The sequence below is a fragment of the Hemiscyllium ocellatum genome, chromosome 39 (assembly GCF_020745735.1).
Source record: "Hemiscyllium ocellatum isolate sHemOce1 chromosome 39, sHemOce1.pat.X.cur, whole genome shotgun sequence".
In the NCBI taxonomy this organism is placed as follows: Eukaryota; Metazoa; Chordata; class Chondrichthyes; order Orectolobiformes; family Hemiscylliidae; genus Hemiscyllium; species Hemiscyllium ocellatum.
In genome coordinates, this window is record NC_083439.1 from 29,888,599 (window position 1) to 29,902,031 (window position 13,433).

Sequence of the window (13,433 nt, forward strand, 5' to 3'; positions counted from 1 at the left end):
CAAAAGGTATGAGCAATGAAGTCAATACCTTTTTTAACCAGCTTGTCTATCTGAGATGCAATCCTCAAAGAATTATATACATGAACCCCTAGGTGCCTCTTTTCTATAACACTATCCAGGGCCCAGACATTAATTGTATAGGTCCCGCCCCTGCTTGTTGTACCAAAATGCAATGAATGGGACACAAGTTGGAGATGGGATGAAAATGCTACCATTCCAACACTTCAACTCCTACTCCTGTGCAGCAGGTTGCTTGCTGCAGGTGTTGAGAAGTTACCCTAAATAGCCATTTACAACATTCACCCCTCATTAGTAACTTCATTGGCACTTTAATTCTGTGTACTGACATAACACAGCTGGGTTATTATGCATGATTATTCTACGCAGAATGTACTGACTTGTGCTAATTATTTTACATAGTGGTCTCATGCCAGATAAAGCACGTCAATATAACTTTCATCAGTATTGCAGACAAAGTGCGTTTAGCCTTTGGCCTTTTCCATGAGGCAGCTCAGATATTATCTTCAAATCTTGAAAATGTCCATGCCACTTGAGCCTTAGCCATCGATAAATACCCTTCCCAGTATTCTCTAAACCCTTGTTAGTGAACTATGATCATCCCTGTAGGCTACGCTCCCTAGAGAATTGTTGGAACTTGTTTATCTCATTGACTCTACCAGCGACTGTTTATTCCCAGGACTGGATAGATGTTACTATTGTTAGGCCTGTGTTCTGTGTTACCTGATGCCATTAACTAGCTGCTGTATAAACTGTAGGCAGCAATTACCTTGCACCCTTCAAATTAATAATAACATATACAGGACAATAACTTACAGGTGAGATCATTGTCAAAGATAATCTGTGGAAACTGGTAATCCTGCAGTTTGTTTATCACATGCATCAGTGCCCAAATTAGCCTCGAAATTCAGCTATTTCCCATTGCACAGGTTTCACAGCAATGGAAAAATATACAGCGAAGAAAATTGAATCTACTATAAATAATACTGGAATGGTCTCAGCAGATGAAGGATTCTGAGAGCTGGAAGAGGATCTGTAAGTTGCCCACATTTAGCTTTTGTGTTTTAGAATGCTCTTCGAAGTTTCAGCTAATTTGGCACCACATAATTCACAAAATTTAACCCTGATGTTCCAACAAGGTGTTCTAGCTGTAATTTGGACGTAGGAGCAGAAATAGACCATTCGGCCCTTTAAGTCGAAAGCGAGGACTACAGATGCTGGAGATCAGAGTCGAGAGTGTGTTGCTGGAAAAGCACAGCAGGTCAGGCAGCATCCTGATGAAGGACTCCGGCCCGAAATATCGATCCTCCTGCTCCTCAGATGCTGCCTGACCTGCTGAGCTTTTCCAGCAGCACATTCTCGACTCTTATCTCCAGCACCTGCAGATCTCACTTTCTCCCACAAAGACAGTCATATTGGACTCAAAAGATTAACATGGTTCCTGTCTCCACATGTCTCGGTTGCCAGATCAGTTGAGAGTTTCCAGCACTCTCAGTTGTTACTTTGATGTTTTTTGCTCTCCATGACCTGGAATTCTGCTTGTACCAGAGGTAAGTGGAGAGTGGGCCATCACAATAGAAAGAGGGGAAACGGTGTGTTACGGTATTATTGTTGCAATATGCATCAGCTTTCCATTGTGCCATGCATTGGAAAACAAATTGCTGGCAAATCATAGGAGGGCAACAATTTTTTAAAAAATTGTACAGACTTGATAGTCTTTCACCTGAAATACAGACTTTTCTTAACATGTTAATGAAAGGGCAAAGTTTAAGTTACTCAGCTAATGGCACAGCATTTCTTGTACAAGGACAGAATGTTGTTCTTCTGAGGCAGAGCATGGAGATGAGTCTGAAATAAGATGTGTTTCTGTGTGGGGTGATGTGGGTCGGATTTTCTCACATGATTACATGCCAGTTTTTCTGAACCCTGCTGGAACCTTATGGCACCAATATCCAACTTCACATTTAAAAAGCACCCAGACAATGCTCCATTCTCTGTAATTCATTGTACATCGCTCAATCCCCCCTTGCTCATCAAACCCACACCACCTCTGAAGCTTGTTAGAGCTGCTTGCAATATCTCACAGAATCCCAACAGCATGGAACGAGGCCGTTTGGCTTTTGAGCGCATAGGCAAAAGTGAGGACTGCAGATGCTGGAAATCAGAGTCCAGATTAGAGTGGTGCTGGAAAAGCACAGCAGGTCAGGCAGCATCCGAGGAGCAGGAAAATCGACATTTCGGGCAAAAGCCCTTCATCAGGAATGAAGGCAGGGAGCCTCCAGTGTGAAGAGATAAATGGGGAGGGTGGGGGTGGGGGTGGGGAGAAGGAAGCAAAGATTACAATAGGTGGATGGGGGCGGCAAAAGGGGAGGGTGGAGTGGATAGTTGGGAAGGGAAATTGGCAGGTAGGACAGGTCATGGGGATGGTGCTGAGCTAGAAGGTTGGAACTGGGGTGAAGTTGGCGGGGGGGGCGGTGGGGGCGGAGGGGAAATGAGGAAACTGGTGAAGTCCACAATGATGCCCTGGGGTTGAAGAGTTCCGAGGCGGAAGATGAGGTGTTCTTCCTCCAGGTGTCAGGTGGTGAGGGAGCGGCGGTGAAGGAGGCCCAGGACCTCCATGTCCTTGGCAGAGTTGGAGGGGGAGTTGAAATGTTGGGCCACGGGGTGGTGGGGTTGATTGGTGCAAGTGTCCTGAAGATGTTCCCTAAAGTGCTCTGTGAGAAGGCGTCCAGACTCCCCGATGTAGAGGAGACCGCATCGGGAGCAACGGATACAATAAATGATATTGGTGGATGTGCAGGTAAAACTTTGATGGATGTGGAAGGCTCCTTTGGGGCTTTGGATAGAGGTGAGGGAGGAGGTGTGGGTGCAGGTTTTACAGTTCCTGCTGTGGCAGGGGAAGGTGCCAGGATGGGATGGTCGATTATAGGGGGACATGGACCTGACCAGGTTGTCACAGAGGGAACGGTTTTGCGGAAAGCGGAAAGGGGTGGGGAGGGAAATATATCCCTGGTGGCGGGGTCCGTTTGGAGGTGGAGGAAGTGTTGGTGGATGATACAATTTATACGGAGGTTGGTAGGGTGGAAGGTGAGGACCAGGAGGGTCCTGTCCTTGTTACAGTTAGAGGGGTGGGGTTTGAGGGCAGAGGTGCAGATGTGGATGAGATGCCTTGGAGGGTAAATTCAAACACGCGGGAAGAGAAATTGCATTCTCTAAAGAAGGAGGCCATCTGGTGTGTTCTGTGGTGGAACTGGTCCTCCTGGGAGCGGGTACAGCAGAGGCTGAAGAATTGGGAATACGCGATAGCATTTTTGCAGGAGATAGGGTGGAAAGAGGTGTAATCCAGGTAGCTGAGGGAGTCAGTAAGTTTGTAAAAAATGTCAGTGTCAAGTCGGTCATCATTAATGGAGGTGGAGAGGTCCAGAAAGGAGTGAGGTATCAGAGATGGTCCAGGTGAATTTATGGTTGGGGTGGAATGTGTTGGTGAAGTTGATGAACTGCTCAACCTCCTTGCGGGAGCACAAGGTGGCGTCAATGCAGTCATCAATGTAGTGGAGGAAGAGGTGGGGAGTGGTGCTGGTGTAACTATGGAAGATAGACTGTTCTACGTAGCCAACAAAGAGACAGGCATAGCTGGGGGTCATGCAAGTGCCCATGGCTACCCCTTTGGTCTGGAGCAGCGTCTGGGTGGGACGCTCTTTGAAGGGTTGAAGTGGGAGGATTCAAAGGAGAAATTGTTAAGGTTGAGGACCAGGGTTCCGTCAAACAAATGAGAGTGTCAGTGGAAGGGTACTGTTGGGGACATCGGGAGTAGAAGAAATGGATGGCTTCGAGGCCCTGGTCATGGCGGATGGAAGTGTAGAGGGATTTGATATCCATGGTGAAGATAAGGCGTTGGGGGCCGGGGAAACTGAAGTCTTGAAGGAAGTGAAGGGCATGGGTGGTGTCTCAAATGTATGTGGGGAGTTCCTGAACTAGGGGGGATAGGACAGTGTCGAGGTAGGTAGAGATGAGTTCAGTGGGGCAGGAGCATGCTGAGACAATGGGTCGGCCAGGGTGGTCAGGCTTGTGCATCTTGGGAAGGAGGTAGAATCGGGCGGTGCGGGGTTCCCCGACTATGAGGTTGGAAGCTGTAGGTGGGAGATCTCCTGCAGTGATGAGGCTATGTATGGTCTGGGAGATGATGGTTTGGTGATGGGGGGGGTGGGGTCATGGTCGAGGGAGTGGGGTCTTCAGGTTGGCATCTGGCTTCAGCTGTGTAGAGGTCAGTGCGTCAGACTACCACTGCACCCCCTTTATCTGCTGGCTTGATGGTGAGGTCGGGATTGGAGCAGAGGGACTGGAGGGCAGCGCGTTGTGAGGGTGAGACGTTGGAGTGGGGGAGGGAGGTAGACAGGTTGAGGTCGTTAATGTCCCGGTGACAGTTGGAAATGAAGAGATCGAGGGCAGGTAATAGGCCAGCACGGGGTGTCCAGGTGGATGTAGTGTGTTGGAGGCGAGTGAAGGGGTCCTCGGAAGGTGGGTGGGAGTCCTGATTGTGTAAGTAAGCTCGGAGGCGGAGGTGGCGGAAGAAGTGTTCGACGTCACAGTGTATATTAAATTAATTGATGCGTGGGCGGAAGGGGATAAAGGTGAGGCCTTTGCTGAGGACTGATCGTTTATCTTCAGTGAGAGGGAGATCTGGGGGGATTGTGAAAACTCGGCAGGGCTGGGAGGTGGGATCTGGTGTGGGTGTGGTGCTGGGAGTGGGGGCGGAGCCTGTAACTGGAGTGGGTGTGTTGGTAGGGGGAATGGGGATAGAGTCATGAGCAGGGGCGATGTTCCCCTCAGGGTACTGGGGGGCCGGGATGGTGACAGTGGGATCTGTCTGAGGGGAAGGTTGTTGGCAGTATGCAGGTGAGTGGCATTGGTGGGGTGGAATTGGTGGCAAACATGGCAGTAGGGGAGCAGAAGTCGCTGAACGTGTGATGTCAGCGATGACATGTGGGGTGGAAGTGATGTCACGTGTGGTGCATGTGAAATTGTGAGGGGCGGAAGTGGCTGTGGAAGCTGCCATGATGGGGATGGAAGTGACGTGATCAATCGCCGTGGGGATGTGGGCATAGAGTGCATGTCAACCCTTCAAAGAGCGTCCCACCCAGACGCTGCCCTACCCCTGTAACCCTGCATTTCTCATAGCTAACACATCCAACCTTGAAATTAGTGGGCCGCACGGTGGCACAGTGGTTAGCACTGCTGCCTCACAGCGCCTGTAGACCCGGGTTCGATTCCCGACTCAGGCGACTGACTGTGTGGAGTTTGCACGTTCTCCCCGTGTCTGCGTGGGTTTCCTCCGGGTGCTCCGGTTTCCTCCCACAGTCACAAAGATGTGCGGGTCAGGTGAATTGGTCAAGCTAAATTGCCCGTAGTGTTAGGTAAGGGGTAAATGTAGGGGTATGGGTGGGTTGCGCTTCGGCGGGTCGGTGTGGGCTTGTTGGGCCGAAGGGCCTGTTTCCACACTGTAAGTCTAATCTAATTTGTCAATGCTATGGGCAATTTAGCATGGCCAATTCACTGAACCTGCTCAGCTTACGATTGTGAGAGGAAACTGGAGAACCTGGACAAAAACCTACCTGACACGGGGAGTGTGTGCAAAGTCCATACAGGCACTTACCTGAGGGTTAAATTGAACCCGGGTGTCTGACGCTGTGAGGCAGCAGTGCTAACCACTGAGCCTCGTAAAGTCCTAATTCTTCTATATTCTTCTATATTACTGTCTAACACAAAGTCAAAATATGTAAGAAACCTCCTTAAGGCACTCCTATCTGGGAGAAAAGACAAACTATTTTCCCTACAGGAGGATGCAAGATGCCATCTGACCTGAGGCAGGCAGCCCAGAAAGACGAAACTGCAGAGACCATAGTGAGCCCCAGACCCTGCAGTCACAAGCAGGTGAATGACCTGCTGTAACCTGCCAGGATATGCACCACTATCGACTCAATGCCCCATGCTTCTGTCAGTGTGAACATTATAAGGTTGCCACTGCATGGGACTGTCACACAGGAGGTTGGGTGCTAAATACATTTATCAGTTGCTTTATGTGCAATCAATGTCTGATTCATCGCAGCTCCCAATGTAACATGACTGGCACCATAGTGTCACTGCCTCTGGTATATCCACCAGGATTCACACAGAAAACAGACAAGAAGCTACAACAGCTCCCATACCATTCAGCCTCTGGCCTTCCATCACAACTTGGAGAATGTGCACAACTGAGAGCTGCTTTTCACCAAAGCCTTGCATGGGACAAGGACACAACCAGAAAAGATGGCTGACTGAGGTGAGCCCCTATTCGTGTCCAGCTGGCATCAGTCAGTGTGACTATCTCATTTGGGTGAGGTTCTTGGTCAAGTCAGGCTTTTGCATTTGACAACCACAAGCCAAAGGGCATATGACTGAAAGTCCTCATGAGCTGGTCAACATGGAGAGGCTTCACCGCTACCACTGAGTAAGTATTTGCACAAAGAAAAGTCTTGGCAATAAAGAAGCCAAATAAGTGAAGAGGTCTGTACTTGCCAGGACTTAGTTGAAGAAATCTACCCTATCCAGGTAGACTGCCTCATAGACAGTCAGATTTGTGAACACACGTGTTTCCCATTTATATTGAAGCAGATTGTTTCCCTGAGTGTAATTCCAGCAGACTGAAATCTTAATGATTGTTCACAACATGCTAATTAATGCAAAACAGAAGGTCGGGAAAGCTATCCTGCATAAAACGTTCTGAGAACTTAAGACCAAAACCACAGATGAAACACTGAAGTTTTGTCTCCTACTCAATTAAACTTCCCTCACACACTTCTGTAAAATCTCTGGGGTGGGCAGTGAGAATTCTGCTGAATGTTTCAGAAGTGATGCCTTTTTTAAAAAAAAAATTTGCTCCTATTCAAAATAGTCTTGTCATATCAATAACTTTCATTTCCATCGAGCCTGAAAAGGAGAAATTATTCCCGGCTGATTGACTTGGACAGAAATAAACCGAGATAAAGTTGCTGGTGCATGAGTTAATGGAACAGCCAAAAATGAAAGATTTTGAGGTGGTTTCTGAAAATGTAAAGGTGAAGCAGAGAGAGTTTTGGAAGAGGTTCTGGAGATGAAATCCTACACAGCTGAAGATCAGGGTTTTGAATCCTTTGGGAATGGATGGCTATTCCCAGTCCTGTTTCAAACAGGCTCCACATTTCTGGCCAGATGTCTGATTGGATGATATCTGATATTGGGATTCTTCCACATGTTGCTGGATCACTGGGCACTGGGGAATCCAAGTTAATTCTGCTCTTGCCAATACCAGCTGGTGACTCTGTTCACTGAGACCCTGATAAGATCTGGGATCCTTACAAAGCTTTTCAACTTGTTCATGAATGAATGAGAGTGAGGTGAGCAGGGAATAGTGTGCCAAAGTGGAAAGTCACAAGATGGTAACTAGGTAGGTGGTGACAACTAGCTACATTGGTTTGAGGAGGGAGTCGTGATGGCCGTGGGAGTTGGACCCTATGCCAGGGAGTTGGACCCTATGCCTCTATGTCAGAGGCATCAAAGACAAACCAGAAGGTTAAAGGGGCAATTGGAGGTTCAGGGGGAGGGGAGTTAGAAGGGTTTGGAGATCAGGGGGTTGTCAGAGGATGTTGAGCTTTCCCTGAGGGTTGGGGAGGAGTCAGAATGGTGGGCACAGTGGGGGCAGCAAATATTCAACAAGAACAATGAGAAGAAAGGTGCAGTATAGATTTATCGCTGTTTATTTGTCGAAACGGTACTAATCAATGAAGAAAGGAACTTTCTGCAAAATGATTATGTGATTTTATAAAAATGCCAAGTGGAATTACATTTTGGAAAAGGCAGGAAAGAGAATTGAACCTGAAGCCAATAAATATTTCTACTTTGGCAGAAATCTGAATATGAGCTCTGGATGGCCTTTGATTTCCCTTAAATGCCCTTTGCAATTAATTGCTTCGGTCACAGGATGTACCAACATGATTTCCTAATGCAACAAATTAATGATTGAGTATAAAACCAGTGATGGTTTTTTCTTTCTCTTCTGTCTATGTTGGTTTTGTGTGATATAGTGCAGAGTTCAATTCAATTTTGACTGGGTCGATTGCCAAGGTTGACAGCATTCTGACCCCTGAGTGAGGGGATCAGGAGCATAATCTTCACTCCAGAGAGGAAATACTGAAACTAGTATTTCAGTTCAATACTGAGGAGTGCCGTACTGTCATAGGTGAGACTTTTCTGTGAGAAATTCAACCGCCACCTGAGCAGTAAGATATAAATCACTATGTGACGCAATCCTTGGAAGCTGGGAGTTCTTATCTTGATTGGATAATAAGATTCTTAAAATTATGGAGACAATTGAATGGGCTTGAGCTTTTGTTCAAGATTTAAGGGTCGCATTCCTATTAGGAACTAATCACAGACACATAAAAGAAAAGGAAGGATTTATAGATGAATTTTTAATAGATATAAATGCAACTTAAAGCAGGTGCAGGTACTATCATTACGTAAATTGTTTAAATTGGAATGAGGCTTTCATGAGGTAACAGTGTCATAGGTTAATTGAATTTTCTTTCTGAGGTTAAGATGTATTTCTATTAATATGCAAATTACCAAAATTGGATGAAATCAAGGTTCTTTTTAAAAATAATTGTTTGCAGATAAGGATCTGAACTGAAAGAAAATTCTTGAGCACTCAGCCAAATAGGTAATAAATTAAATGCAAAGAGAAAATACTGGAAACGTTCAGCAGCAATTGGGAGACAGAAGTGGAATTAGTCAATTGAATGTTCATCTTGGCACACTGCAACTTCCTCCTTGCTGTTCATAAGAGAACTCAACAGAGATCAGCCCTCACGAATGTGGGGTATTGTATTTTAATAAAATAAAGAAGGGTAGGGCTTACACAATTAAAGGAAGAGTCTTGGGTACTGTTGTAAAACAGAGGGACTTCAGGGTTCAGGTACATCATTCCTTGAAACTTGCATCACAAGTATGATAAAGAAGGTGTTTAGCACACATGCCTTCATTGCTCAGAGCTTGGAGTATAGGAGGTGGGAAGTCATGTTGAGGTTGTACAGGATGTTGGAGAGGCCTCTTCTGGACTACTTCCCCTCCCCCCACCTTATCCCAGTCCAAATCCTCCAACTCAGCACCATCCTCTTTACTGTTCATCGTCTTTCCCATCTATCGGCTCTACCCTCCTCTCCAACCTATTACCTTCACCCCAACCTTCATCGATCTATTGCATTCTCAGTTACCTTCCCCCCAGCTCCACCTCCCTGTCATTTATCTCATAGACATGTTCACAAATCAGGCAGCATTACTCAGAGACTGCTTTGCATGCAGTTTATCTATAGGTTAATCCCCTTTCAAATCTATTTACACAAACCATGAGTAGAAGCAAGTGTTTGTTTAAAAGTTGCACAGTTCACGAATGTCCTTTAATGGAGGAAATCTCTCATCCTTACTTGGTCTGGCCTGCATGTGACCCAAGTCAATGTGGTTGACTGTTACCTGGCCTCTCCAATGGCTGAGCAAGCCCCTCAGTTGCATTAAACGATTAGAGTAAAAGTATTGAGTGTAAATATCCCACATGCACTGCAGCGACTCAAGAAGGCTTCCACCTTCTCAAGGGCAAGAAAGGATCAGCAATAAATCATAGAATCCTTGCAGTGTGGAAACAGGCCCTTTGGCCCAAAAAGTTCACACCAACCCTCTGAAGAGCAACCCACCCACACTCATTCCCCCACCCCGTATTTACTCCTGACTATGGCCAATTAACCTAACCTGCACAGCTTTAGACGATGGGAGGAAACCCATGCAGACACGGAAAGATTGTGCAAACTCCACATAGACAGTCACCTGAGGGTGGAATTGAACCCAGGTCCCTGGTGCTGTGAGGCAGCAGTGCTAACTGCTGAGCCACTGTGCCACCTTTGGTGTCAATTTCAGTCTGACGACGCTCCTGTCAAGCAGGTGCTGTCTCCTTACTTTAAAGATGCTTCATAAATGCAAGTTGTTGTGGCTCTCAAAGCACTATCAGATTGTTACAAGCATATTTCAAATTATTTCAAAATAAGTCTTTAATGTAAAGCTCAGTTACTATCTTCCTACTATCCTATGCCAATGCATGAGCTAGGAAAGGGTACAACAATTTTAACAAAAGACATACATGGGGTAGAGATTAATTGTGCATTTTCAGGTGTGAATGGGGGCACTTGCCTGTGATACCTCCAGTGACTAATCTGTGCATATGTTTGGGCCTATGCTCAACCTCTCAAGATCACTTTTAGGCATTTCAAGAGGTCACCTAAGAAAATGCATTAGGACCCCCTCCACCTAGCACATATTAATAAGAGGCCTCTTTGAGAAATTGATTTCTGACAAGCAGAGCCAGAGCTTGGACATCTTCCTCTCAGAATCCTTTGACACGTTTACGACAGCAAACCTGTGGAATCGCAATAGCACAAAACATTTCTCAAGACCTGAAGACCAATTTCAGGCTGTTTTTTAGCCACCCAATTGGGAATTCAGGTGTTGACGCCACCGATTATGAACCTAATTTGTGTTGCAGATGTTTCGTCCCCTGTCTAGGTGACATCCTCAGTGCTTGGGAGCCTCCTGTGAAGCGCTTCTGTGATCTTTCCTCCGGCATTTGTAGTGGTTTGTCTCTGGCGCTTCCAGTTGTCAGTTCCAGCTGTCTGCTGCAGTGGCCGGTATATTGGGTCCAGGTCAATGTGCTTATTGATTGAATCTGTGGATGAGTGCCACTCATAATGACATTTATCCACAGATTCAATCAATAAGCACATTGATCTGGACCCAATATACCGACCACTGCAGCGGACAGCTGGAACTGACAACTGGAAGCGGCAGATTCAAACCACTACAAATGCCGGAGGAAAGATCACAGAAGTGCTTCACAGGAGGCTCCCAAGCACTGAGGATGTCACCTAGACAGGGGACAAAACGTCTGCAACACAAATTCTCAGCTCGGCGAACAGAACCACAACAACGAGCATCCGAGCTACAAATCTTCTCCCAAACTTTGAAAATTATGAACCTAAAGCATACATTCTAAATAATCCATTCCTGAGGCTGTCAAACACTCAACAGTGTTGTTAATTAAGCAGATGTAAATATAGAACAATATTGTAGAACACATGCTTCTGTAATAAGAATGGACTGGAAAAGATTGTTGAGTTTCAGAGCATCAGAATCTGAAGCAACTCTGGGAAAGATCAAGGTTCCTTGAGTCTTTTTTTAAAAATATATTTTCCAATTATTTTTAGCTGAAGTTGTTCTTTTAAAATCCAAGGAATGATGGGACTGCTCGATAATTAATTGGTTTTGACTGACACTTTACAGGATTTTGTCATTTTAATCTACAGAGATTATCTCCACAGATTCCTTACTGACATTGTTTGATGCATTTGTAAAATCATCTTAGCTGTTCATTTTGTCCTGCTTTTGCTGTAGAAATGCTGGACAGTCCATTGAACTAGTTAAGTGAAAGCTGCAATACCTCACATATTGTACAGACTTAGCTGATAAACAGGAGACCGATGGATTGATAACCTCTGAGGGACTCTTCAATTGAGCAGAGTCCTCCAAAAAGACTCAACAAACCCCCAGGAACTGATTACCAAAAACTGAAGAGGAATCAGTTAATCGTGCTGAAATGTTTTTGCAGTGTGCACATCCATCAGCCTGTCCAGATGGTGAGACCTTGGCAGAAGTGGATGAGGATAAAAAACAGGCAGATAATTGGGCAGATATCGAAGGAGCTCAGCGCTGTACACGACCCAAGACCTGTCCAGATGGCGAGGCCTTGGTCGATGAGATGGGTAAACATCATCAAATGCTCGGAGCACAAACGGTCAGAGGACCAGGGAACACCGACGAAGCAGCTTTCAAAACCAATAACGAGTCCATCATGGGATCTGTCAGTCCACAGGAAGTAGGACAAACAAACCTGGGCAAAGTTCCTGGCCTCAGTAAAGTTGTCAGATTTCAGCTGCCTCCAGAGACAATTCGAGCGTCTGATGTTGATGATTTACAGGCCCCATTTTTTGAAATCGATGGCCTTGGAGAATGCTGTGTCAGTGCTTTCACGAACACTTATCACTCTGAGAATTGGATTGGCATCACAGGCAAGTATTGACCCTTTGACCTGTTGAATAGTTACCATAACTTTGATCTAGAATTTTTAAAGAAAGTCATTATATCAGCAATAATCTGTGCATACATATAAATATGTCCAGATCCACTTACATAAAGCAAATCATTGAGTTATTCTGACTGCAAAAAGATAATGTCCAAGCAGTTTACAATCCTGAAATCTAAACAGTTTATTCTATTACCCCACCCCCCACTTTAAAACCTTTTGAACAATTTTAAGACCCGTACTTTACAAAAATATACATTTGATTCAAAGGATTTATTTAATGAAGAAACATTGAATTTTGCAATCAGTTTGTTTCTGGGAATTATTTAAAGATCAATCAGTAGCTGTAACATCAAATCCCATTTAATAAAAATAACACTTTCTTTAATGGCATCTCTAAGCTTCTGTTTTATATTTAGTGGAGTGTTAACACATTGCTGACAGAGTGGGGGCTGCAGAAATGCCCTTTCAAACTGTGTACTTGGAGCAGGAATGTAATTATTACCTGCAGGCAGCATTAACATTGAGCTTGGATTGGATTCTTCCACATTTTTGATGATTGATGGTGACAAGAAACGGTGTCAGGAAAGGAACAGGTTAATTGACTCAGCCATCCCTCAATATTCGCTCTGCTTGACCTTATTACTAATGCTTTCTGCTCACTGGTATCCACACATTTCTATTCTCTCAGTCATTCTGGAGCTCAGCGAAGCAGCACCCACTTTGTGCAGTGTCTTTGCCAAATTATTTCACCGAATTGTTTTCAGAAAGCAGTGTAATCTTCTTTTTGAGGTTATCAAATCCTTCTATCTTGTCAGACCACAGCAACGCTGCGACTGGGGCCTCCACAACTTTCTCAATTCCTCCAACCAAACAGTTTCTTGGCGTGAATGACAGGAAATTGTAAAGGGGCATTAACCCAGTGGAATGGCAAACTGAAAGCATTAGGTGGAAAGTCAATTTATATTGACTGTAATAGAGGGTAAAATTGCTCAGAGTTTGATATTTAAAACATTCTCCAGGCGGGTTTCAAACAGTCTAATGAGCACTGGTCTGATTGGATGAGATGCCCCAAAGGTGGGGAGGGAGGCAAGACCTGGTGTAGATCACACTGTGCAGGGCCCTCCAACCCCTTACATCCCCCAAACCAGTGAGCAAAGATCTCTGAATCTGCAGGTATACACACACACACACACCCACACACACACACACACATCTA

The 13,433-nt window shown here is 45.4% G+C and overlaps 1 protein-coding gene across 1 annotated transcript in view; it reads left to right on the forward strand.

The window, feature by feature from the left end:
- Window positions 1-5,865: 5,865 nt before the first annotated feature.
- fkbp16 (FKBP prolyl isomerase 16) overlaps window positions 5,866-13,433 on the forward strand; it is a 181,349-nt gene continuing 173,781 nt past the window's right edge. The window contains exons 1-2 of the mRNA XM_060852871.1: window positions 5,866-5,949; window positions 11,741-12,200. Coding sequence (XP_060708854.1) covers window positions 5,866-5,949; window positions 11,741-12,200 — 544 coding nt within the window. The remainder of the gene's footprint in view (window positions 5,950-11,740; window positions 12,201-13,433) is intronic.